We start from the raw sequence: 25138 nt of genomic DNA on the forward strand, positions 1-25138 counted from the left end.
CTCATGTATTTCTTGCTGAATGCTACTACGGATTCCTGAAAAAGATTTTACTGTGAGTAAATGTGGCACTCTGGACACCTTGGAATGCCGATCGATCACAATAGCACATACAATCTTGTTAAATAAGTGAACAGCAAGATTATTAATGGCATCTACAGATACAGCATGGCTGGCTAAAGAAGCCTGGTTAATTATTGTAAGCATTAGAAAAAAACTCATGTGGGTGGTACCCTCATCACCATGCTCATGCAGGTGCCACTGCTGCCTTGCACTGAAATATGTAGAAATGCAATGCGCATAGAATGTCGTGAACATAAACAGCACTTTATAATATACCGAGAGCCACACTCACCAATTGTAAACATTGCAATGTTCCGATCATTACAAGAGGCTACAAATTTAAAACTGGAAAGGAAGAAGGGACTTCGAGCATTCTACCAACCCATAATCAAGTCACAAAAACCACTGCCGTCTCCCATCTCTTTTGATGATGGGCTATTGCAAATATTGACATTACTTCTACGACTTAAAAGGTAAGACAAAATTATGCATGGATGGGCGGTCTTCATCAAAGGCACAAACATTTTAGGAAAAATTTTATTGTATCACAGCGCGGAGAAAGGAGAAAAAAAAACATCTTCAGATGACACGTGTAGTTAACCTTCATATGGCCCACATTCACGCCTTGATGGGCTCTCCTGTTCCGTCAACTTTGAAGCCCTGCTTCTCAAGTTCCGCTCTGCAAAGTGTGAGAATTCATTAGCACAAAAATCAGCACGTGGAGTAACTACACAGCGTTACGTCATGCTTACGTACCTGAGTTGCTGACTGAAGTCATCTTCAATGTTGTCATCATCCCAGTTGTCTTCCCAGACGTTCACGTCTTGGGAATCTTCGGCTTTTGCCGTCCACTCTGCAAACAAATATATAGCCCGAACCGTGAGACAACGGAAATAACAAAGAGGAATTTAACATCCAATTCTTTCGAGTAGCACACGCGTTAGTAGTAGTTTTCACCGCATGAAATATTTTTTCTGAAGAATCTGCTTGGGCAGTGAAGTCCACCGTAAAAATGCTACGTAGCGAAGCTGTAACCAAAAGCGTCCATTCCAAAGAAGGCTGCAGCTAAACACGAACACAAACCAAGGGTATTGTAACGCCAGGCAAGCAGGTGATCGTCTAGCTGAACGCTGATCCAACGACGATGGGTTATTCTGCCGGTGATTTGACCACCCGCTGTTTCTCTAAGTTACTGCTGTGTATAGGCACTTGTAACAGGCACCACATCTTTTACTTCCTAAAGGACGGTCTAATCCTGCACAACACGTAGTACGACATGCACACGCACAGCGAAGAAAGCGTGACAAAGCGAAATGGTGCTACCCAACATTGAGATTCATCTCAGCGTGACAGCCATATAAAGGCACAGAAACATTCTCTTATGTTTTGTGTCGTGGTGTAGGCCTCACCTTCCGTAGGAAACTCCTCAAACTCGTCATCTTCTTCAAGAAGTCCCAGATCAACCTTTGCTTTCGCGTTCTGGTCAGCCATCTTGCAAACTAGCGCATATGACTAGCGCTTCAAATTAAGCGATGCACTCTGGGAGTCGTATTTGGTCAATTCAGCCTTACATTCGCAGTCGTTATTCGCACACTTGTTAAAGGCCACTTTATAGTTTACTTATTCAATAAGATATTTAATTTTCAAATTTTAAAATGTTTTATTTTTAACGTTCAAATATTTGCAATGTTGGTGCTGATGTTATTTGCGTTTACTTGCTCACCGAAACTGGCCGAAACTTCTTTTCCATGACACCGTAGTTTCACTTTTGCCGGCGAGGGCCATGTGCTTACAGTTCGTTCGCGGCTTTCGTTTGAAGAAAACTAGTTACCTCTGAAATTATTCCGGGCGAGTTCGCGCGACTTGTTGATGACATTCGCACGCGTGATTGCTATAAGAAGCTTTAGTTGCAGCACCGAGAGGCAGTTGTGGAAGGTCGTCTTTTACGGATCAGACAGCTTCTCTTTGAAGAGTCTCCAGCTATTGAACAAAAACAGGTACGCTACTTAATCCACCAGCTCGTCTTAGGCACCGTAACTTTACCGCAATAAGGCGCCGCGATAGAATACTACAGATGTGAGAACGTGCTTAATGTTGTCCAACAACCACAACAGTACTTACCTTGAGAATGTCGTCCTACTGTCACACTGAACCTTAGTGGAGGTTTCACCCGTTTACATCTGTTTGATAATCTTGAACGCACAAACTGGAAATGTAGGTAATGTTGGTAGTACAATACCAAGTGAGATGTAGCTCGCATCCATTGGGCAGCAGCTGGATAAGGAGGAGTCCCGCTTTTCCCTTATATGGGTTGTGCTTGTTGAGCATTAGTTAAACTCCTATTTACCCTAAATATATATGCTCGTCCACATCAACGCTTGGTTGCGTTCAGATTCTAAACGTTCATTATGTTTGGCTATATCAGTATTTCGCCACCCTAATGGGTGGATATATCTAAGGTAGATATATTTCTAATTGGCGCGAAGTGTGCTTGAGTTGGCGTTGTTTTCTGCATAAAAAAGCCGGTGGCACTGAAATGCTGAAAAGCAGGCTGGAGTTTCACACCAGCTTGTTTCAGTCATACAGTGCCCCGAATGTTTAATTTCTCTCACTCTCTCATTCGTTATAATGTATGTATGTATGTATGTATGTATGTATGTATGTATGTATGTATGTATGTATGTATACGAGGGTCGTTCAAGTCAGTTTTTAAAAACAAATAGAAGAACAATTTTCAAAGTGTGGAGAGTGGATTTATTTTTGCACATAACCTTCAAGTACAGTTATACGCTTATCCCTGCGTTTAACAAACGCCTGAAACGCTTCGGCATAGAAAGATTTATTATTACGATGGAACCATTGTAGGACACCATTCTTCACTTCGTCAGTGTTCAAATGTTTTCCTCCAAGGAATTCCTTCAGGCACCCAAACAGGTGGAAATCACTTGGTGCTAAGTTAGGACTATAGGGGGGGGGGGTAATATCTGCCAGCCAAGTTCCTGGATTGTTTGGAATAGGCGTTGAGAAGTATGCGGTCATGCATTGTCTTGCAAAAATACCGCACCCTTTATGATCAAACCCGGACGTTTCTTGCGTAAACTCTTGTGCACATCACGCAGAGCACGGCAGTGATACTGTTGATAGTGCCACCGTGTGATAAAAAATCAACGTGAATGATTCCCTCTTTATCCCAGAATACACTTCCCATCACTTTACCAGCAGACACAGCTGTTCGAAATCTCTTGAAAGGTGGTGATTCCATATGCTTCCACTGCATTGATGCTCTTTTGGATTCTGGGGTGAAGTGGTGAACCCATCTTTTGTCACATGCCATGATGCAATTCAGAAAATCCTGGCCTTCGCTTTCATAGCGTTCCTTCAGTTCTCTACAGACTTCAACTCTTCTCTGTCTGTCAAAAGCAGACAGCTGCTTTGGGACCCAGTGTGCACTCATTTTCCGGAACAACAAATGAGCATGAATTATTGTGTTCACTGTTCCTAACGACAGATTACACACCCTTGCAATTTCACGGCAGGTTATGCGACGATTGTCCACAATCAGCTGCCCCACGTGCTGAATGTTCTCAGGAATGACTACTGTGGGCTGTGATCTACCACGATCGCGATCGTCAGTAATAGAGATACGGCCATGTTTGAAGTGCTTACACCATTCAAATGTCTTACTGCGACTGAGTGTCACATCACCGTACAGAGCCTGAAGTCTTCTGTAAATTTCAGCAGGTTTTACGCCCTCGTTCACTAAAAACTTCATCACAACACGCTGCTCTACGTAGACATTCACACTGTTGTCCGCCACCTGGAATAACAGTCTAGCCAGAAGTGCGGGAAATGAGCGCCGTCTACCAGTAACAGGACACAGGTGCCAGTTTCTGTTGCATACAAAACCTCCAGCCTAGGCGTCCATTTAAACCGGGAAAGAAAAAAGTCCCGGATTGAGTTGAACGACCCTCATATATATATATATATGCGACATAAACGTTCAGTTGTACGAACGTCAGTTTAATGAATATTTCAGAATAAATAACTTTTAGAAAATCTCCAGCGGTTTTCCTATGCATTCTATGCAAAAATCTTTCAGTTAAGCTGAATAGTGAATATTTGAGTTGAACGAACTTGATCAGTGGACCTGGGCTCATCTTTTCAATCAGTTCAACAAAGTTTTGCGCTCTGCAGCGTTGGCATAGCCGATGCCCGCAGCCCCCAAATCACCTTCCAGCGGCGGCTATGTGCAGTATGACAGTTCGTTACCCGTGCTGAACTATCCGATCTGGAAATTGTTTCGAGTGATTGCCCTGAAGAGAAGAGTGCAATGAGGAAGATGCAATGTCAGAGGCAGATTCAAATCCTGTAATTTTACCTGAGGCTGTAGGGCGCCTTGGAAAGTTGGGAGAATTTGTGACTCTGCAACAAGCTGTGCCAGAGGAAATGCACAAAAACAGACTCTCTGGACACCTTTGTTGTTTCTTGTGCTTTAAGAGCACCAGTGCAAATGAAAATTAGATTTTGTTTTATTTAAAAATGAAATGGGTGGTAACGTAACTATTATGCACTTCGTATATAGTGATGTACGTAACTCCATAAATTGCATTTCACGCTTTTAACTCTATGTCTGCTGTGCCCTATGCCATTCCATGTTCTAGTGAACTTTCAGTTAAGCGAACTATTTCGTTAAGTCCCTTGAAGTTCACTCAAGTGAGAGTTTACTGTGTGTGTGTGTGTGTGTGTGTGTGTGTGTGTGTGTGTGTGTGTGTGTGTGTGTGTGTGTGTGTGTGTGTGTGTGTGTGTGTGTGTGTGTGTGTGTGTGTGTGTGTGTGTGTGTGTGTCTGTCTGTCTGTCTGTCTGTCTGTCTGTGTGCACTGAAAGATAAGCTGGGCAATATCATCAGAAATCTCGAAGGTATAGTAAAAGTAGCGGAAGAATTGTATACTGACTTGTACAGTACCCAGAGGACTCAGGATAACTCCATTCGAAACAGTAATGAACAGGATACAGAAACTCCAGCTGTAACTGGCGATGAGGTCAGGAGGGCCTTGCAAGACATGAAACGGGGAAGAGCAGCAGGAGAAGATAGAATAACAGTCAATTTAATCAAAGATGGAGAAAACATAATGCTTGGAAAACTGGTGGCTCTCTATACACAGTGTCTATCGACTGCAAGGGTCTCAGAAAACTGGAAGAATGCAAACATTATACGAATCCATAGAAATGGAGACATCAAAGAATTGAAAAATTATAGGCCCGTTAGCTTACTCCCAGTTTTATATAAAACATTTACCAAGATAATCTCCAATAGAATAAGGGCAACACTAGATTTTAATCAACCAAGGGAATAGGCAGGCTTCAGGAAGGGACACTCTACAATGGGTCACATCCATGTCATCAATCAGATATTCAAGAAATATGCAGAGTACAATCAGCCTCTCTATATGGCTTTCATAAATTACGAAAAGGCATTTCATTCAGTTGAGATATCAGCGGTCATAGAGGCATTGTGTAACCAAGTAGTACAGGAGGCATCTACGGGAATATATTGGGGAAATATCTAAAAGCAAAGATTCCACAGCTACATTAATTCTCCACAAGTAGGAAGATTCCTATAAAGAAAATGGTCAGACAAGGCGACACAAGCTCTCCAATGCTATTCACTGCATGTTTGGAAAAAGTATTCAAGCTATTAAACTGGGAAAACTTGGGAGTAAGGATCAACGGCGAATACCTCAGCAACCTTCAGTTTGTCGATGACATTGTTCTATTCAGTAACACTGCAGACGAGTTACAACAAATGATTGAGGACCTTAACAGAGAGAGTGTAAGAGTAAGGTTCAAGATTAATATGCAGAAGACAAAGATAATGGTGAATAACTGGGCAAGGGAACAAGAGTTCAGGATCGGCAGTCAGCCTCTAGAGTCTGTGAAGGAGTATGTTTACCTAGGTCAATTAATCACAGGGAACCCCGATCATGAGAAGAAAATTTATAGAAGAATAAAAATAGGTCGGTTCACATATGGCAGACATTGTCAGCTCCTGACTGGAAGCTTACCATTATTAAAAAGGAAGGTGTATAATCGGTGCATTTTACCGGTGCTGACACATGGGGCAGAGACTTGGAGACTGACAAAGAAGCTTGACATCAAGTTAAGGACTGCACCAAGAGTGATGGAATGAAGCATGCTAGGCATAACATTGAAAAACAGAAAGAGAGTAGTTTGGATCAGAGAGCAAATTTGTATAGCTGATATTCTACTTGACATTAAGACAAAAAATGGCACTGGGCAGGTCACGCAATGTGCAGGTTAGACAACCGTTGGACCATTAGGGTTACAGAATGGGTACCAAGAGAAGGGAAGCGCAGTAGAGGACAGCAGAAGACTAGGTGGTGGTGCGGTGAAATTAGGAAATTCGTGGGCACTAGCTGGGATGGGTTGGCGCAGGACAAGGGTAATTGGAGATCACAGGAAGTGGCCTTTACCCTGCAGTGGACAAAAAATAGGCTGATGATGATGGTAATGACAATATATATATATATATATATATATATATATATATATATATATATATATATATATATATATATATATATAGAGAGAGAGAGAGAGAGAGAGAGAGAGAGAGAGAGAGCAACATTCACAGCAGCTTAGTGAACTCGTCTATCAGCCAGGGCATGCAACAGTCTGCCGTTCATAGCATTCGCAGCTGTTAGAATCCATTGTCAAGTAGCCCTTGTTCCTGGACAGAGCCACAGTGGCTGGTTAGTATGAATGTCCACTGTAGGAGCTGGAGCAGCACACTTTGGGCAGTTCACAGGGTCTTCAGGGGTTGGACCCAAGGCCTATGATGACAGAAGGTGTAGGCGCTGCCCCAACCCATATTCTCCAAAGAGAGGTTCACTCATACACACAGACAAATGCATGCACACACACATAGTAAACAAACACTACAAGAAGCTTGCAGCAACAGCCAGCTGTTTCCTGTGAGACCATAGACAAGAATGGCACCGCCGAGCGGGGCTGTCGCGCCGGCGTGAGAGCGCCGCATGTGGGGCAGAATTCAACTAGCCAGGTGTACACGTCTCCCATCTCTTGTTCACACCGCCTTGATTGCCTCTTGCACTGCGCGTGTTTGGGCATGTTTCGTACTGTGCACAGTGTGTGCCTATGTGTGTGTGCGTAGACGCTTTATTCGAAGAACAATGTGAACGCTTCTATTTGCCTTTAAGATCGGTATACACTTGACGATTATTTTTGTGGCTGCAATGCAGCGAAAGAGCAGCATCTGCTTAGTCATGTAAGTGACACTGAGCAAGTAATTGGAAACGACGTCGTATGTGCCGCCGGAAAAATTGTTGGCTCATGCTATGTGTGTTAGCTAAAGTCATTTTTGCAGTTTCCAACAAAATGTTTGCTACAAATCTGTGTTGTCTCTGTTGGCGACAATGGACTTCCGTGGACACTACGTGTAAATAAACAAAATATATCGCCGCATAGCACAAATATGACATGCGCACACAACTTGAAATAGTACGTCCCCTACAATATAGAATAGAGGCAGCAATGCAAATAGCGTGGCCATTTTTTAACAGTGCTCAAGAGACGGAAGCTGAAAGTATTACTAATCATTTCTGCTTCAGCAATACCAGCGCGACCAAGACGTGAGTGTGTATCGTCTAGTAACTTGATCAATCGGTGCAGTGGTGATGCAGGAATGAACCCTGGTCATGTTCAATGCATCGTGCACATATTCAATTTCTCGGCAGGCGTGAACTCCAGCCACTGCTAGCGCATGCAACACAAGTGGTTTCCATTCTTGGGCAGCGCGCACACAAACGAAACACGAGAAAGAAGACGGGACAAGCGCTGGTCGAACAACTGAAAGTTTTTATTTGAAGAAAAGTATGATATACCCTGTATCATGAAATTCATGTGGATTACATGTAAAAACTGTCATACACTCCCGAGTGATTAATGAACAAGATTGCTTCATTTGCCAGTTGTTTATTTCGTTCGGCGCACCGCAGTAATTCATGTCTGTTATCTGCTTTTTTCACACCATTTTTATGTGAATCAGCAGAATTTCACTGGTGGCATCATTTCGGGTTTACATTGCTGTCGTGACAGTTAACAACAGAATAATAATTTCCAGTCATCCAAAGAGGCGCAGTCGCTAACAAGAGACATTTTGCGCACAATGTGAACTAAGTGCAGGCGCGACCTTGAAGGGAAGCGGTGGAAACGTACACCCATGGGAGGTGAAATCGTTCCGCCAGGGGAGAAACAAGCGCTGGTGTCTAGGCGTGTGGATGTCTATTACGTTGGGCAGCAAACATTACTTACACTTCTCTACTGTTTCACCTACTGGAGTTTGCCAATAAGTTGTCATCACATCAACTCGTCCTGTAGTAAATATCTCAACCTCTATCATAATGAACTCAAGCTGCGGCTGGATTAATTTTTACCATCATTCTGGTTTGGAAGAACTTAAATACTTTGATTCTGCTTTCTTAACTTGCAACAATTTGAAGCACGCAATATTTATTCATTCCAATTCCACATGGCAAAGCTGTTCTCACCTTAAATGTGTGGCTCTAGCACTGACATGTTGACCTCTTACTAACCCTTCAAAATGGTGCCACTTATAAATACCCTCCAAAAATGTTTTAAAATATTGTGCAGATCCCACGCACTGGGGTAATCGATGTAAGCGAAGCTTTTCATGCTGGATGCTTTGACTGACAATAATTAGCGGTGATGTTGACGGCTAAAGCTGAATTTCTTCAACGTTTAGGCTAACACGAGAGTGACGAGTTGATTTTAAACGTTACCTTGCATGCACCACTGCTCTTTGTCTGCATAGCACACAGAACACACAGGGAGAGGTGTTTGCTTGAGGCGTTGTTGTGTGCCATATTTTATAACCTCTGAGAGGGTTGAGCGTTGTCATTTCCTCACACGGCACATCGCATTGCGGCAGAAGTATTAAACTAGAATTCGATTATGGGGTTGTATGTGCCAAAACCACACTCAGGTTATGAGCCAAGCCGTAGAGGCAGACTCCGGATTAATTTTGACACCGTGATGTTCTTTAATGTGTCCCAAAATCTAAGTGCACGTGCGTTTTCTATTTCGCCCCCGTCGAAATGTGGCTGCCGCGATTGGGATTGGGATCAAATCTGCGACCTCTAGCAATACCATAGCTGTAAAGCTAATGCGGCAGGCACAGAAGTGTTGATTTGATGGTCGACCGCTTCCATAGTGTCTCCTGGACCTTGTGGTGCGCTTTAAGTAATGCGGCTCTGCTTCTGCACGCCCTGCATAAGTTGCCCGCTTGACATATTTGCATGGCGTTTAGTTTTCAGAAATAGCAGCAACGTACTGTACCGTACCTTGAACTTAAGCTTATCCTGTTTCCCCGCAACCACTGTTGTATAGTAGTGAGGTTTCCTTGCCTTCTCACATCACCTCCCCCCTGTCTTATATGGGAACTGCCTTTTCTCCCTCTCCTTCACCTGTTCTTCTCCTTCTACAGTTCTATCTGCGTCTCCTCTGGCCTCGCACATTAGTAAAAAGGGAAGCGTTAGTAGAAAGGGAAGCGCTGCAGTTTCTGCAATGCCTCTGAGGGGAGTCACTGCATAATTACAGCTGTCAAGCGGCTAATGTGGCGACAGCCAGGGAGCTCCAGAGGGCATTGTGCACATTGGACGCGGTGGGGTGAAAACAAGTTACTCCTGTCGCCTTTCCTTTCTTACTCGTGCTTGTCATCTATATACACGCTCTGAACCACCACCCCCGAGGCGGTGTGTGCGACAGCAGCCCACAGCAGCAGCAGCAGTGGGAAAGTCGACGGAAGAGGCAAAGAAAGCTTCGCTTCAATAATTACATTCTAAGGCATTACATGGCAAAACCACGGTCTTATTATGAGGCATGCCGTAGTGTAGGACTCCAGGTTAATTTTGGCCAGGTGCGGATCTTTAACATGCCCCCAATGCATGGGACATTGGCATTCTTGCATCTTGCCTCCATTGAAATGCGGCCGCCGCAGCTGAGATTTCATCCCGCGACCTCGAGCTTAGCAGTGCAGCACCATAGTCGCTGAGTCACCATGGCGACTGAAAATAATTTTAATTTTCTATCTAAATGTGCAAAACACGTCATGAAAGAGCGGGATTAACGAAAAAAAAATTATTTAGCAGAAACTTTTTCAGCAATAGAGAGGATACACTAGGCTCGAGACTGGAAGTAGGCTTGACCCCAGTCCACCTCTGGCTTCGTTTGTATTTCATACAAACAGCTCTCATCATATGTGAATCATAGGCGTACATTTCATTTGCTTTGTATTGTGTGTATGACACCAATGGAGCCGGAGATGTTGCATCAGTCTGTCTCCTCTAACCGTGCTTGCAAAATAAAGGGAGTCGCATGCCAGACTCCTTCTTTGTTCTGTGTTCCTGTTCTAAACCAACAAATGACGCTGACTATCATTCATTGTTGGCCAAAGATGTTTACCCAGGAACTTAGTACTCAATACTGAAACTAATCAAGAAAAGAAAAATGTCTGGTATGTTACGTGTAGGCAACATGTCAATTAAGGATTAAAGGCTTCTACACCTGTTTGCTTGTGCGGGAATGTGTGGTGCATATTTTGCAAATGCTTACTATGTACAGTCATGAACAGTTGAAATGCAAACAGAATGTATCTTATAACATGTTTCCGGGATAAATGGTTCATGCTTGCAGGTTTAGCAAGCACATACCTTATATGGGGCACAGTGTCTTGTGGCTACATCGCTGTCCTCTCTTACGGGTGGGCATGTTAAACCTGCAAGTTCAAGTATATGCGTAAAAGTGCCAAAATTTTGTTGGTAGATTTTATTTAAGGTTACAGTTGGTTTTTTACTACAAAGTAAGCTATGTAGCATGTCAAGGCTGTAACTGAGTACAAAAATGTATATTCTCTACCTGAAGCACAAACTTGCAATTGTGCTGTTCTGACCTGAACCTTTCCATCCGCTTTGTGTCGATGAATCTCACTTTGCGAAGGAGTTCGAGTAGGTTTAAAACTTCTGTCTATTTTGTCTATTCAGGCTGAAGAAGACTGAGACACCTCAAGTTATCGATTCAATCAAAGTTGTGTGTCCAAAGGTAAACCTTCTTGCTTCTTAACTGGGTGTTGATGCCCAACAGTTTAACCACAGCACAAGTAACAAGCCTGGTTGAGGCTATAGTGACAATAAGAAGCCTTGGACTTCAGCAAATAATCATTTTATAGCTCTTCTATCTAGCAAGGGGTATTAAAATTAAATAAATTGTAAGATTTAACATCCCAAGACTGCATGGCGTGCTACGAGGGATGCTGTACTGGGGTGCTGTGGATTAATTTTTACCACCTGGGGTTCTTTAATGTGCATGTAATTAAGTACACAAGCAGTTTTGCATTTCACACTCATCAGAATAAGGCTGCCGCGGCCGGGTATCAAACCCACAACCTCATGCTCTGCAGCAAAACACCATAGCCTCTAAGCATTCGAAGTTTATTTCATCGTATTTGATAATTAATTGTATGAATGTTTTGTTCTACCATTTCTACTAAGTATTACCAGAGTTCTTCCCATAAGAACTCTGATATTACTTTGTCTCTCACGTCTGTGTTAGAAGATATGTCAATCTTTTGTACAAATTACACCTTGTGAACACTTGGAGCTTTTTATCTGCTTTATGTTTCCTTATTTTTTTCTTTAGCTCAAGGGCGTAGTTTCGGATTATGCACTCAAAGAAGACCTTCCAGTCAGTGAATGGCCATACAGTGTGCCCGTCGACACATTTGACGTTGGAGTTGTGGTGTCATTTGGCCACCTGATTCCTGCTAGTAGCATCCACGCATGTAAATAGTAAGTGTCACATTGTAATTCACTGAAATGCTGCGCATGCCTGTTGTGCGCTATCACTCCATACCAGAGTGCATCAACCCAATGTACCTGACTTTCATCCATGGTTTCTCTTGGTTGCCACAATTGTAGACATTGTTGTACTGCCGTGAGATTGAATGTTATCAGCTTGGAAGCTAAGCCAAGGTGCCCATCAGCGACTCATGCTTCATACTTGCCCTGAAATTAATGTTGATAGCAAGCTTAAATAAAAAACTAAGGGGTGTGAATATGCAAAATTTTTTATAATAGTCTTTGCTATTAGATTCGTATTCAGTTAGAGAATCAGTTATTGGAGTCTGAAGGGAGAGAGAGTGATGCAAGTCCAAATTGTTATGAATTATTCTGCAGCAAGAGAGCCATGGTTGTTGCACAGAAGTACCACTTCTTGAGTGAACACACAAGGCAGTTACTACTGCTCAATAGTTTCCGATCATTCAAAAAGAATGTCTCACATTTTTGTAGCCTATTTAAAGATTTGTTGTCTCAATTTGGGTAAATTAATTTATTATTTGATCAGTCTCAACACGTTTGCATCATGTTTACATTGGTGATGTATTACGCTCCTCTCTTTCAACAAAGACAGCACTCACAGCTACTTGCTAGTGTACTGTTACCTTGTTTTATCATTGTCACTGTCGTGGTGCTCTGGATAACTGAAAACAGTTCCTCATATATAAGCACCTCGAGCAGATGTTCAGTTACTAATGGTGTTACATCTGCGACACAAATGATCTAAATAATCTTCACTTTCCTATGAAATGAACTCTATGCAACCTTTTATTTAACTTTGCGTAAAGGAGAAAATATTCTATATTGGATTCGAGATTCAAAGCACATTTTCTCTAATTGTCATATTCAGTTTGAATTAAAAGTATCACTTTCCGAACACCCCTGGTTTTTTAAGCACTCATTAAGGCAGCACTTATCCTCGGGAAACTCTAAAAAAAAAAACTGATTAAAGAGCTGGACTTTGCTACATATAAGGAAGATATAAAGAAGATATAAAGGAGTAGGAATCTCCTCAGTGTAACCTTTTTTGTACTATGCTTTTTGGCCACACACTATGAAGGAATGTATTGCCTGTACAACCAGACGCATTCATTATGTTGGTGTACTAACACAAAATTCTTGACTTGTTGGACAACTCTCAACCCAGTAATTGTGCACTAAAGCCTCCATTCCTCTATAAGAATTGAGGCTTTACAAATAATTAATTATGTTACCGTTTTAACGTGACCAGTTCATGATGTGCACCAAATTCAGTGCAGCTTCGGACATGAAGCAGGTTTCCAAAACCTGGTGTGGCTGTCTAGTGATACCACGTGACTGGCACCTCCGATTTCAGGGATGTGAATGTTCTCCTGCTTCACACACCGCACCCCAGTCTAACCAGAGAAGAGACAGTTGCTCTGCGGCGTCTCCAGACAAACTCCTATGTACATGGCATTATAATGCATAGAACGCACCCAACCCAATTCTCATAACTTTGCCTGTCCTACGGGGTGCCGGACTCCCTTTGCCACATGGTGATGGGGTGTCGTGATCTTGCTGAACTCAACAATCAAGAAGCCTCATCAAGAACCGAAAACAAAAGCATGGAAGAAGACCACCAAGAATCGTGGTAGGCCATGCTCGTGGCCCCAAACTTGGAGGACAAGCAAAAGCTGGTGAACCAGGCCAGGGAAGCAACAAAGCCCAGTGGCTACATGGACTGAGGAGGCCACTCGCCTTGGGTGAAGAAAGAACTCTTTCTCACCAATTCACATTATCAAATGTTTGTTCTCTCCCTCTCTCACACCCGAAGCTGCGCTCACTTGGCGTGCATGTTGAACTGGTCGCATAAAGGTTGATGTAATTAAATTACGCTATTGTGGCACTCTCAAGGAATTAAGGCATCATACCGAAATTATGGAATTGTCTGCTACTTATAAAAGCAGGAAAAACTGGAAGCAATATTTTCGTGTCAGTACTCCTTTAATGGAACACTAAAGGAAAATATGAAGTAAACATGGACTGTTTAGGTGCCATTCCAGAAACCTCGCAGCACTTGCTTTGTGCCAAGAAAAGGCAGTTAAGAGAAAGAGAAAATCGCATCTGAAGGGTGCGCATACCTTTAGCGCAATTCGTATGGCCAACCCCCAAGTGGGGGAGTGATCATGTTGCAAATGCCATCACCGCCCTCTTAATGCTGCTAGTGAGTAAAACAGAGGCCAACAGACGACCTTCCGATTTTTTTCACAAAGCGCAAATGTGCGGCCATAGAGAAATCGAGCTAGGACAGATAGTTGTATTTGCCGCTGCAGCTGCTCTTAATCAAGTCGTGTGGACCGTTTAGGCATCCCACGACATCACATGGACACGGCATTCTCTGCTAGTTGCAGTTTGTGTGTGTTTTGCAGGCCAGCAAAACCAGCGCAGGACTATTCGATAATGAAACTACTGAAATGCGAAAGCGCGGGAAGCACAGTGCCTAATGACAGCAAGCACTTCTTTTAGCTACTACATCGCTGTCAAGCTTAACATCAATGAGTTCTTTTTTCTAAAGATCGAATAGAACTGGACAGGTAGTATTTTCTTCCATCTTATAATGCAAAGCAATGATCTTTTTATTACGAGTGGTTGAGTGCTTGTGACACAATTATAATGAGGAGTGTTACATCGGGCCAGTACCTAAATGTCGTGGGGAAGTTTCATATGGTTTCCTGCATTTATCAATTTCTCGATTACTAATTGTTTGCTATAACATTGATGCCTTAGACATTCTTGAGTGTTAATATATCGCTTTACCTTGACTTAGTATTTGCCTTAGTACTTGCCTTTAGTATCCCTTTAAGAATATAATTTCAAAACTCAGCAGGGTTCGCTTTGTGTTGTGCCTTGTAGTGGGATGATCAATGTCCACCCTAGCCTGCTTCCGAGATGGAGGGGAGCTGCACCTCTGGTCCACACTCTTCTCGCTGGTGACACCGAGTCTGGCATCTCTGTGATCACAGTAGCACCAAAGAGGTACAACAAACACTTATTGGACATGAGCAGTCATTTATGTGGGGCTCAAGGCTTCTGTGCTGCCATGTTTAACCCTTTAATCCCAAGTCCCCAGCTGTACTCACCTTACCAATTTGTGCCAATATCACCAAGGACGAGTCCCGCTCATCCACGCAGCAGTTTCTATTGCTTTAATTGCCAAGAACAGGTCATGCACGTCTGCTCATCTCAACACCTACTGCTGAGTTAGGGCACCTGTGTGTATTACTTTGTAGCTTACATTTGTTTTGCTGTCATGTATTGAGAGAATATTGAATATTCAAGACCTTTTGTAGTCCTGTGAAAAAACTGTCTTTCTCAAAACACAGTTTATTATTCAATGCCTTATTGAGCAGAAGGAATAGAGCATATTTGTAATATTTTTATTTTTATTTTTTCAATGGGCACACTACATGCAAACCCTCAGGCAACAAATAGAACATTTTTCTAGGTAAGATATTGGTAGTCAAAGGGTTAATGGTGAAAAAACAGTGCAACGGAACATAAAGACAGCGAGCATGAAAGGAGCTACAAGAGTGCCTGTTCTGAGCTAAATTTAACTTTAAGGAAAAAGCACGGTCACAAAGAGACATTTAAGGTGGTTTTCCACTTAGTATAAATGCTTAGGAAGATTTTAATCTACAATCTCTGCAACATGTTATGAGGGCATTGAGCTACTGTGAGTGTGTATTTTTGGGGCACCATTTATTGTCCTTTGCACCTTGTGCGCTGTCAGTGGCATGTATGAACTACCAACTGGGAGCAAGGTGCTGTCAGCGTTTGTCATATTAGCTGATAAAAAAAAAAAGACTATTACTGGATGCTCCTTTAAGTAAGTGACATGTGCCACCACACTCCAGCTTATACATTTAAGTTCATATGCAACTTCAATATCATTAGATGTCTTTTACTTCCAACTCCTTGCTACCTCTAATAAAGGCACGATTAAATCACTCTGAGAGTACATACCAATTGTTATTTGACATCGCCCTGGTTCTTCTCTACCTATGTGCCACCAATATTTTGCACTTCTCTTGCTTATGTTCACTGCACTAATGTTTACCAGCACATTACTGTCTTTAATTACCATGAGTTCATGGAGACTGACCACTTTTTATCTGCTTTTAGTTGTATATTCTGACATTCCAGCCAAGTATGTTTAATTGTCTCCATGGCAGTTTTGCATGCTATGCACTTTTCAACTGCTTTGGTAAGTCTCCTTCTATACCAGAGCCATGTAGTGCCCTGGAGTTTTGCTCATACATGTTCAAATGCGAACTACCCTGTATGTTCTTTTGCACTATGGTTCCCTGGTTCTTATGATAGTGTTTGGATTCACTTTGGTTTCATTGCATAAGGCCTGGATTGTACTCTGCTAGAGATATTGCTGAAAGAAGTGCAGGCCGAGTCTCACATTAAGCTGCAGATCAGCATGCCACTCAAATGGATGGATGCCTTGATTTTCCTTTTGGCCACTCTTTTAAGCATAGTGTATACAGATCCTTTGACATTAGTGCGCTTTATCTTTACACACTATTAAACACAATTGCTGTAAATTTCAGTGCAGTGAATGGAGAAAAAAACAATTATGTAAACAACAACCAAGATCATGCATGCACTGGCATGCTGTTGGTGCATTCAATACAGAGTGAAGACTGTATCAACATTGTTGCAAATAAGCAAGCTTCTTTAATGTGAAGCACTGCAGAAGGGTGGCTGACTGACCATGTGATGCCCATAATTTTGTTTTTGCATACCTACTGAAACTGGTCCAGGGATCCCAAAACCTTTGTACCTTTCTTCCACCAGATATGACACAGGAAAAATTTTGGCTCAGAAGACAGTCACCGTGCCTCAAGGAATCCACCTCGCAGAGTATACCAGCATGATGGCCAAACTTGGTGCCAACCTAGTAAGTGCAGCAGACTTTCATGGCTTTCTTCGATGAGCGGTCATAGAAAGCTGTCTTCTATTGATTGCCAGGCATATAGCGCAGCAATAGTAGTACAACGTAAGGGCGGTGAATAGCAGTGTGTTTCACTGCTCTACGTGCTTGTGATAATTTGCATAAAGGCCTCTCTTGCAGTGCTTTGTTGGACACTGCAGTGGTTCGTTTTTTTTTTTTTTTTTTTCTACTGATCAAAAGGTCACAGGTTTGAATCACGGTTGCAGGTAGCCACATTTTAATGGGGTCACACTGCAAGAACACTCCTGTACTAAGATTCCAGTGCATGACAAAAAGCCCTGTTTGGCCAAAATATTCTTGAGCCCCTTACTACTGCATACTTTATGTCCAGACTGGGGCATTGGGCTGTAAAATCGCATCAGTTCAATATGTTGTTATCGCAGTCTAAAGTAATCTTTCTTTCTAAATTGTGTTGTTGTTCTCTGTCATATGCATTGTTCACATTGTGTTACAAGCGGGCAGCAAAAGAAACAGAGCTCTTGAGCAGGTCAAAAGTAGATGGCACACAAGTGTGCTGGGAATCAGCACTCTGCTGATGTACTACAAGTGCCATGGGCTACCTACTTGTCCTCCTACCTTTACAACATACTGGCGGCAATTCAAAACCTATGAAGTGCTTTGTTTAACTGTTGCTTTAAAAGGAACCCTGCAATAATTTTGGTGGTTGTGATCATCTGATCTTCTGTGATCGATGTGATCTTCTGATCATCAAGAGACAGGTTGAAGTGCCCTAAATTAAGTGTTTAATAAGCTTTAATAAGATTAATAAGTTTTACATACCTGCATCGCTAGGGATCACAGTGGTGCCGCTGCCCTTATTTCCAGCCATCTCGGCCTATTCAACTTAGAACGGGCGAGTGAGCGATCCGATTGGCTACCCGCGTGACAACACCAAGAATGCTTGAAACATGCTGCTCCATTGGGCTTATGTTTAACAGCATGCATTTGCATAGTGATTTGCATACTCTTAAAGATAAATACAGAAATGCATAAATGTAAACATCTTTTGGAACCAGTGGCACACTTCCACCTGAGAATGCAGATCGTCTGCTACCGCTGTTGTTTGTGCATGCACACCTTTCTTACAAAAAGTTGAGCTTCGTGGAATTTTCTTGAAGCTACATAGAGAAAGTTGGGGGGTGACAATGAAAGTGACAAAGGTTAGCACTTGTACAGCGGCAATCGATGAGATGTGGAGGGGTTCTCACATGAAAATAGCTGCAGCAATGACTTGTTTTGTGGCAGAAACATGAATAGTACCAGTGCTTTACTACACTTGTCTTGCACTAGAGGTGTGCACAGGGAGTAAACTGCAATGGTTGCATCCTGCAGAGTGTAGAAGATGCAAGGGCCACACATAAAGTTCACTTTGAGGCCGCCATCATCGTAGTAACGAGAAAAACTGCATAGAAAAGGAGACGTGGGAACAGACTCAGTCCAAATCATCCAAAGTATACAACATTTGCATTACCACATGACTTCGTGCCCATGAAGGCAGGACAACACAGTGCAAAAGTTGTCGAAGGCCATGGCTTGGGAAGAGGGTAATTTTTTACTACTCGTAGCTGTTTTATTATAGTGTGCTGGCTCAAAATTCTTGTGACAAAGCATCTCTTGATAGATTCTTTTTATTTTGAGGCGGTTTCTGGGACCCTTTAAAAGTTGTTGACTCATGCTACTTGTCTAGCTATGCAAGGGATTAAGTGGTGCAGTCAAATCTCGATAATTCAAACTCGAAGGGGCCTGAGAATTTGTTTGAATTAAAAGGAGGGCTTGTTCATGAAGTACTCGTGCACCATAGCACAATGGACGAATGGTGCGAGTCGTGACATCTCACGGCACGCAAGCACGCAGTGAGTGAGGACCACGAAACTGCTTGCACCAGCCAAAACTCGCATCCCCAATAACGGCACAAAACGAAACTTCAGGGTGCAGGCTAAGCTGGCACTGGGACAGTGCAGAAATGAGCTCGCACGGAGACCATCGAAGGCGAGGGATTTACGAGGAAGTTGAGAGGCAGGGCGAGGGGAGCGCAGTTGCAAGGAGGGGGGAGGGAAGAAGGTTCACTTTCCCCCCCAGCTTGATGGATGGCACTAATTACCTCTGTCACATAAGCCCCCTTACTGTCACCTAAGACTGTAACGGCGGAGTTGCCGAGGCCGGACTGGGCCTCCACCGCTGCTTCCCTCCATGTGCTCGCGTGATTTATCTTTAGTCTGCTGATAGATCGGCACTGCACTTACGTTCTTCGTCCTGCTTTCTTAACGTGTCATATCTTGTGAAGATGACAAACTCGTTGCCACTTATCATAACCATGTTGGTGTGCCCCCTTCTGTTCTGGCATCGCCACTTGCAAAAGATAAAGAGAATGAGGTACTGGATGTGACCCTTCATGTCCTTGTATGCAGGGTCTGTCTTGTTGTACAGAATCAGATGTGGCACACTGTCTCCGACGGCCTTTCCATCGGGATGTCTCGGTTTAGACACGTCATTGTAAAGAAAGTCGCAGTTTCGCTCGAAAGGCAAAGCATCGATTGCGATAGCAAATTAGTGGACAATTATGCAACGCAAAGATAGTACTGTAGTTTTATAGGCATACTAAATAAATTAAAAAGCGTGGTGTCATGTGCGCACAAGCAAACATGAACACATCTCACTCGATGACCATGGAAACTCGCTGTCACAGTGCTGGCGTGAGGAAATGCGGCAGCAGCAGTGAGCGAAATGACATTCGTGCTGTCTGTCGCTTCAACGAAAAGTGAGTGCCGAGAACACACAGCATGCACAAAGCTATGAGCCGCCAACGCACCTAGACTCTGCCCCCAATGCAGATCGCTCTCAAGATATGGCTGCGCACTTTCGTGCAGCCACCACATGCACATTTGCAGCCAGAGTAGAAGCCTCCCGGTACCTCGCAATGTTGGGTGCCTCGCGCACAACGGAAGACGGCGCGGTTCTTCCCCGCTCCATCTCTTTCACGCAGGCGAGATTGAGCCGTGATCGTTAGCTCCTCTCGCATGCTTTCACTCGCACATACAGCATAGGATGCGCAGCGATGATGTTATTGCCCTTGGACTTTACGCGGAACCTCGTGCGCGGCATCGAGAGGTCTCTCCTAAGCTTTTCCTCTATGTCAGGGTCAGAGCAATGCTGGTCGGGGATGCCGCGGTATGATTTGGCGCGCTGCTGAGAGCATTGTCGGAGCACGGTGTGTTCGAAGTAACTGTCACAAATACTTGCTCCTTCGAATTACCAGGCGTTTTCGCCCATTTGATTACACATAGCTTTCACGGAACCACAGCATCCTTTCAAATAAACCGGAAGTTTGAATTAAGCGTGTTTCAATTAACGAGATTCTACTGTACTATTGCAGAAAGCAACAAGTAATATTATAATCAAGGAAAATCTAGCTGTCACACCAGGTGCACGTCATAAATGCCCACTCTATGAGGTAAGCCGTTGCCACCTGTATTTTTTCTACACCTGCCCAGCGGCGCCAACACTGAGTCACTAAGAGGGTGCTGCTCTCCCAGTTATTGATCACAGTTTATGTTAATTTTCTTTTATCGAGGTCATCGCATGCACAGCACAGCAGCAGTGCCCGGTGAAAGTGGTCTATGCTGTAGTAGCCCTAGCAACGACAGGTATAGAATGCTTCGGAACACGGCCCCACCGCAGTGTACCACCGATTCCAGTGCATTGCAGAGTGACTGGGCAGGCATTGTAAAATATACATAAGGCTGTGGGTAAAAGATTATGCGAAACTTCTGTAATATTGTTCTCTCCTTTGGTATTAACAACTGTCTGCATTTTTATTCCTTTTGTATTAAGTGGGAAGACCTGCAGTTATAGTGCTTTGTCTTGTTGAATTTTTCAGTATGAATCAGCATACCTCCTTCAATGTGCACCATAATCAACTTCCACGAAGATAAATGTACGCTAGAAATTGTAAAATTGAAAGCCATAATCGACAAAGGTTACGTGTTCGTTAGTACACCATCTATTTTTTTTTTTTTTTGTCAAAAAAAAATATGCGTCTTAATCTCGACAGTAAGATAAACAAGTGAGTGTGACAGGGCTTGGGGATCATGTACCTGTATATGAACATGTGAAATTGTAGTAAACTTCAGTGGCTAATGCACTCCCATATGACTTTGTGTGCCTGACTATCAGTCCGCATCTTGTAGCGCATCCTCACACATTATTTGCTCCAACGATTTGCTCAGGAACTGGCGCCTCTGTGTAACAACCACAGCACTATTGGAGCCGGATAATTTGGATCAGCCCCCTTGTGCATTGATATTTTTTCTCCGAGACTTCAATAAGTGTTGCCATCTCATATATTTGAACAGAAACTAATGTTTGACAATTACAAATACTGAATTCTCGAATAGAATGAAAGTCATATGGAAAAGACTGTTTGATCTGTATTCGAAATTTTGAATATTTGCACACTCCTACTGAGAACCTAACCATCACTGAACTACAGTAGCAGCCCTTGCATAGTAATTGGTGCACGATGTGACTAAGTGGCCAAGTGAGTAGGGTTGAGAGTAAGTATGGCCCAGGTGCTTCTTTTTCTTTTCTTGCGGATGGATGTTCATTTTCTTCCTTTTTTGTATCAGCTGAACAGAACATAGGACCCAAAATCACAAGCCAGGTTTATTGGCACACAGGAAGCAAAGTTTGTTGGTATTTTGTACACAACATCATGTGTGTCACTACCGATGAGGTTTGCTACATAGCGGCTACAGTGGTTTATGACATAGAGTCAGAAAAAAAAAATGTTTTTCTGATTTTTTTTAAAGCTGTTGCAGTGCCTTCAAGACCTGCCAGGGCTGCTGTCTCAAGCTCATGAGCAAGGCTCAGATGGAGTGACTAAAGGTGCTCTTATCATTCAAAACTAACTTTTACTTCCGAGTGTGCCATTTCGCCTCGGCACAGGTTATGATACTCATTGTGAAGTGCAAACACTTTTCCTGAAGCATTCTCACACTGCTGGTAGTTTGATATATGGAACTTTGTTGAAACAGGAAGGTATGTGTGCTTGCTGATGTGTGCTCGTGCACAAGTGGCTGTACATGGGGTGCTGAGGTTGACTTGATCAACTCAAGCCTACGAAGCAGGTTGCCCCCTGAAAAGGTGCCTGATGAAGTGGCACAACTTGTAGGAAAGTAGCCCAAAACAAGTGGCGCATATAGAACAAGTGGAAGTGAGGGTTTTATGCAAAGAAACCTTTAAAGAATGCTGAACTGAACAAATGCATTTCTGAAAAAAACCCACAACTTTTCATGCACATTTCAGCTGATCATCGAGTCTGTTTAATCCAATCAGCAAAAACAAAAAACTGATATATTGATACAACATTGCTTTGTGCTAAGCAGTTGTGACAGCGTTTGGGTTGGTCTTGTTTCCAATGGGAGTTATGGATGTGTGTATGTGACGTCATTTCTTGTGTTAAAAAGACATGACAGTGGCATGTATTCCTGATCCAGCTGTGCCACTGGTCATGCTGACTGCACTGGACTGTAGACTGTATAGCATCGAATTTTTGCCAGCACAACATAACCACACAAACCCGATTGGTATGCTACCACCATACTCACACGAGTGAACATAGAGACTGTGTTTCATTCGACTCTCGGAAATTGTGTGATTGCCGTAGAGATCAGTGCGATAGGAAATGGTGCTACTCATGCCACTCGGTGCGAGAAAACAGCCACACATAGCAATCTTGTACACTGTAGCACAGCAAAGGGATGAAATACCTGCGAAGTCACCATGAACTCAACCGTAAGTTGAGGGATAGCCTCTGAGTTCGGCATGTCGTAGGCGCCAGAATGGGAAGTAGTGGCATGTACATGAGCACACAAAATCAAATTTTAACGGCATGTTATGGGGACGTTCAGTAGGCAGAGCATTGTGCTCACTGCCCTGCTCTGCCGTAGCCTTCACAGCAAAAGGCATTGAAGAAGGTGCGAGAGTACTGTAAAGAAGAGCAAAGGAAATATTTGATCGCCAATAACTCTGTTTCTACTGAACGCATTGAAGTACTTCTTGATGCATTCTGAAAAAGACTATTTTAACTTCAAATGCATTTTTCGACTTTGATAAAGAAGTGTTTCAGGGTCATTTTAATGCAGGAAAATTAATAGTTGAAAATATCACGTCGGTACTCTTTTGAAGGCCAACTGTAACAAAACAAAATTTTGAGCCACGTAAAAAGCTAGAGTCAGACAGTGTATATACTGAGCAGCCTCTGTGCAAAATTTTATGTTTTAAATAAGAGTAGTTGCGTCACAAAAGGCTCACAAAAGCAGACATTCTTGATGCTGAAACTGGAAAAAAAAACGCCACTATTTCCGCTCACCAGAAATGATGCATAATTCAAATTGCACAAGTCCGCAGCATGACCTGATTAGCCACCACCTGCAACTCGCCGCGGCATGCTGGAAAGCCTCGGAGGCGATGCGCTGGGACATGCGTCATAGCCGCTAACTACTAGGTGCATACGTCATCTGCTTAGGCATTATTTAAATGCTGCTAATAAGAAAAATAGGCAATTACTAGTACTGAAGCTTTGCCAACATTGCTTCGGTAGTATATTGTACTAATCATTTACAACTGATTTAGACAAGTGAAATTTTGTGGCAGTTGGCCTTTAAGCATTGTTAGTAAATTTATTCCTCAAGACATCTGACAGTTGCTTACTAACCTAGCCCATCTCATGGCGTTTTCCATGGGATGAACAACACTCAGAATTGCTCGAAAGATGCCTTTTATATCCTCTTGGCGGAGCTGCCAAGACCAATGCCAGCCCTGTGATGGAGCTTTTCAAGCAGTTCCGAGTGCTCTTGCTCACCCACTGGAAAGCGCCAGCGGCTTGTTTTCTAGTGCCCTTTGTCATGTCACGTAAATTTCTTTCAGCTTCAAAGATTTCTCCATCAATGGGTGCCGTGCACTGGGCTCAGCACACAGAAGATTACATTGACAGATTGTACAGGGCTGTCGGAAACTTTGTAGGTATATGTCCTGCTGTCTCCTTACACTGTTCTCAATTGTATAGTGTTCTTGCTGTAAAGTTTGTTGCTGTGGTAGAAACATTAATTTCTTTCTAATAAAGGCAAGCTGCTCTTTGTTAATGTGGTCATTATTTGGGCCTTCTTAGGCAGAAACACATGTTAATTCCTTCCTAATAATAGCACAGTTGTGCTTGCAAGATGAGCTGTTCTCTGTTTACATGACCATACCATGATGTTTTGTAGCCTTGGACTTTTCAGGTTGACTTTTATGTTTGGAATAGATGTTTTCATACTTCTGATGTGTATCTTTGTCCAGCGATTTCTACTATGCTGTGTTACTCGAAGCATAGGTGTCTTACAAGCACCCCCTTAATCTTTCTCTTTCCATTACAACGGCAGACGACACTGACCACCTTTTGGCGTGGCTGCAAAGTAAAACTGTTTGACATGGTGCCTCCAACACAGCTTGCCACTGCCAAACTGGAGGAGCTTGTAAAAACCAGGAATGTAAAGCCTGGTCACATCTACTATCATGCCAAACGCAAGATATTGTGCATCAAATGCAAGGTATGCCAATTCCTTGATAAAGCCTTTAGAGACAAAAGCTTGCTTCAGATCGCAAGGTATTCAACGAAGTTTGAAATTGGTCATAACACAGGCTGATTGTCCGGCATCTTTTTTTCTTGATAGTACTCTCATTCCCCAACATATCTCTCAGTGGGCATGTAAATATGCCTAAGAGACAAGGGCACCCAACTCGCCTACCTAGCTGTGTTGAGCAACTGTATTTCTCTAGTGTCATCTATAGTCAGCCAGCTAGGCCACCTGAAAGCACCACTGTAATTCCTATTTCTTGCCTTTTCAGGAAGGATGGGTTGCCTTCTCTGCCATTACTATAAAAGGGCACAAGAAAATGACAGCTACAGACTTCAACTGTGGTTTTCTTAGCAAAGTGCCTGAACATGAACAGTTATTTTCAGAAGAGAATGTCACATGTGAAGCAGCAGAGAATACATGACCAGTTGCTGTGAGTTCTGTGTGGAATAATTTAGTGACCTTGTGGTAACTGTGCTCTTTGTGAGAAGACACATTTACAATTAGTAAAGCACTCAATTTTAAGTGTT

At 42.9% G+C, this 25138-nt stretch overlaps 2 protein-coding genes and 1 long non-coding RNA gene across 5 annotated transcripts; 1 reads left to right on the forward strand and 2 right to left on the reverse strand.

Annotated features, from left to right (window-relative positions):
- Positions 1–581: 581 nt before the first annotated feature.
- Positions 582–1562, reverse strand: Sem1 (Suppressor of exocyst mutations 1). Its single transcript, XM_075692573.1, has 3 exons — positions 1470–1562; positions 817–913; positions 582–739 (listed from the first exon to the last, which is right to left on the reverse strand). Exons 1-3 carry the CDS (start codon positions 1549–1551, stop codon positions 679–681), a joined length of 240 nt encoding a protein of 79 aa, XP_075548688.1. The 5' UTR covers positions 1552–1562; the 3' UTR covers positions 582–678.
- A 235-nt stretch (positions 1563–1797) lies between these two features.
- Positions 1798–25138, forward strand: LOC142582652 (methionyl-tRNA formyltransferase, mitochondrial). 3 transcript variants are annotated; one of them, XR_012828465.1, is made up of 10 exons: positions 1798–2057; positions 11160–11217; positions 11815–11963; positions 14886–15008; positions 16836–16938; positions 20366–20443; positions 21801–21876; positions 23920–24015; positions 24414–24581; positions 24880–24926. XR_012828465.1 is itself a non-coding variant. In XM_075692574.1 (10 exons), exons 1-10 carry the CDS (start codon positions 1930–1932, stop codon positions 25030–25032), a joined length of 1128 nt encoding a protein of 375 aa, XP_075548689.1. In that variant the 5' UTR covers positions 1798–1929; the 3' UTR covers positions 25033–25138. The 3 variants fall into 3 exon arrangements, 2 of the variants coding, with proteins under 2 accessions (XP_075548689.1, XP_075548690.1); XM_075692574.1 differs by having other exon boundaries at positions 23920–24011; positions 24880–25138; XM_075692575.1 differs by lacking the exon at positions 20366–20443 and having other exon boundaries at positions 1800–2057; positions 23920–24011; positions 24880–25138.
- On the reverse strand, positions 8606–12181 carry LOC142582654 (uncharacterized). Its single transcript, XR_012828466.1, has 3 exons — positions 12051–12181; positions 10830–10894; positions 8606–10184 (listed from the first exon to the last, which is right to left on the reverse strand). It is a non-coding gene; the product is annotated as an uncharacterized LOC142582654 (long non-coding RNA).

Source organism: Dermacentor variabilis, chromosome 5 (genome assembly GCF_050947875.1).
Source record: "Dermacentor variabilis isolate Ectoservices chromosome 5, ASM5094787v1, whole genome shotgun sequence".
Classification (NCBI taxonomy): Eukaryota; Metazoa; Arthropoda; class Arachnida; order Ixodida; family Ixodidae; genus Dermacentor; species Dermacentor variabilis.

Bases quoted from the DNA above. Each gene is read 5' to 3' on its own strand.
- Sem1 (XM_075692573.1), bottom strand. From the start codon at position 1,551: ATGGCTGACCAGAACGCGAAAGCAAAGGTTGATCTGGGACTTCTTGAA. The intron at 914-1,469 runs GTGAGGCCTACA...ATTTGTTTGCAG, and splicing joins TGAGGAGTTTCCTACGGAAG to AGTGGACGGCAAAAGCCGAA. The intron at 740-816 runs GTACGTAAGCAT...CACACTTTGCAG, and splicing joins GACTTCAGTCAGCAACTCAG to AGCGGAACTTGAGAAGCAGG.
- LOC142582652 (XM_075692574.1), top strand. From the start codon at position 1,930: ATGACATTCGCACGCGTGATTGCTATAAGAAGCTTTAGTTGCAGCACC. The intron at 2,058-11,159 runs GTACGCTACTTA...TTGTCTATTCAG, and splicing joins CAGCTATTGAACAAAAACAG to GCTGAAGAAGACTGAGACAC. The intron at 24,012-24,413 runs GTAGGTATATGT...TTACAACGGCAG, and splicing joins ACAGGGCTGTCGGAAACTTT to ACGACACTGACCACCTTTTG.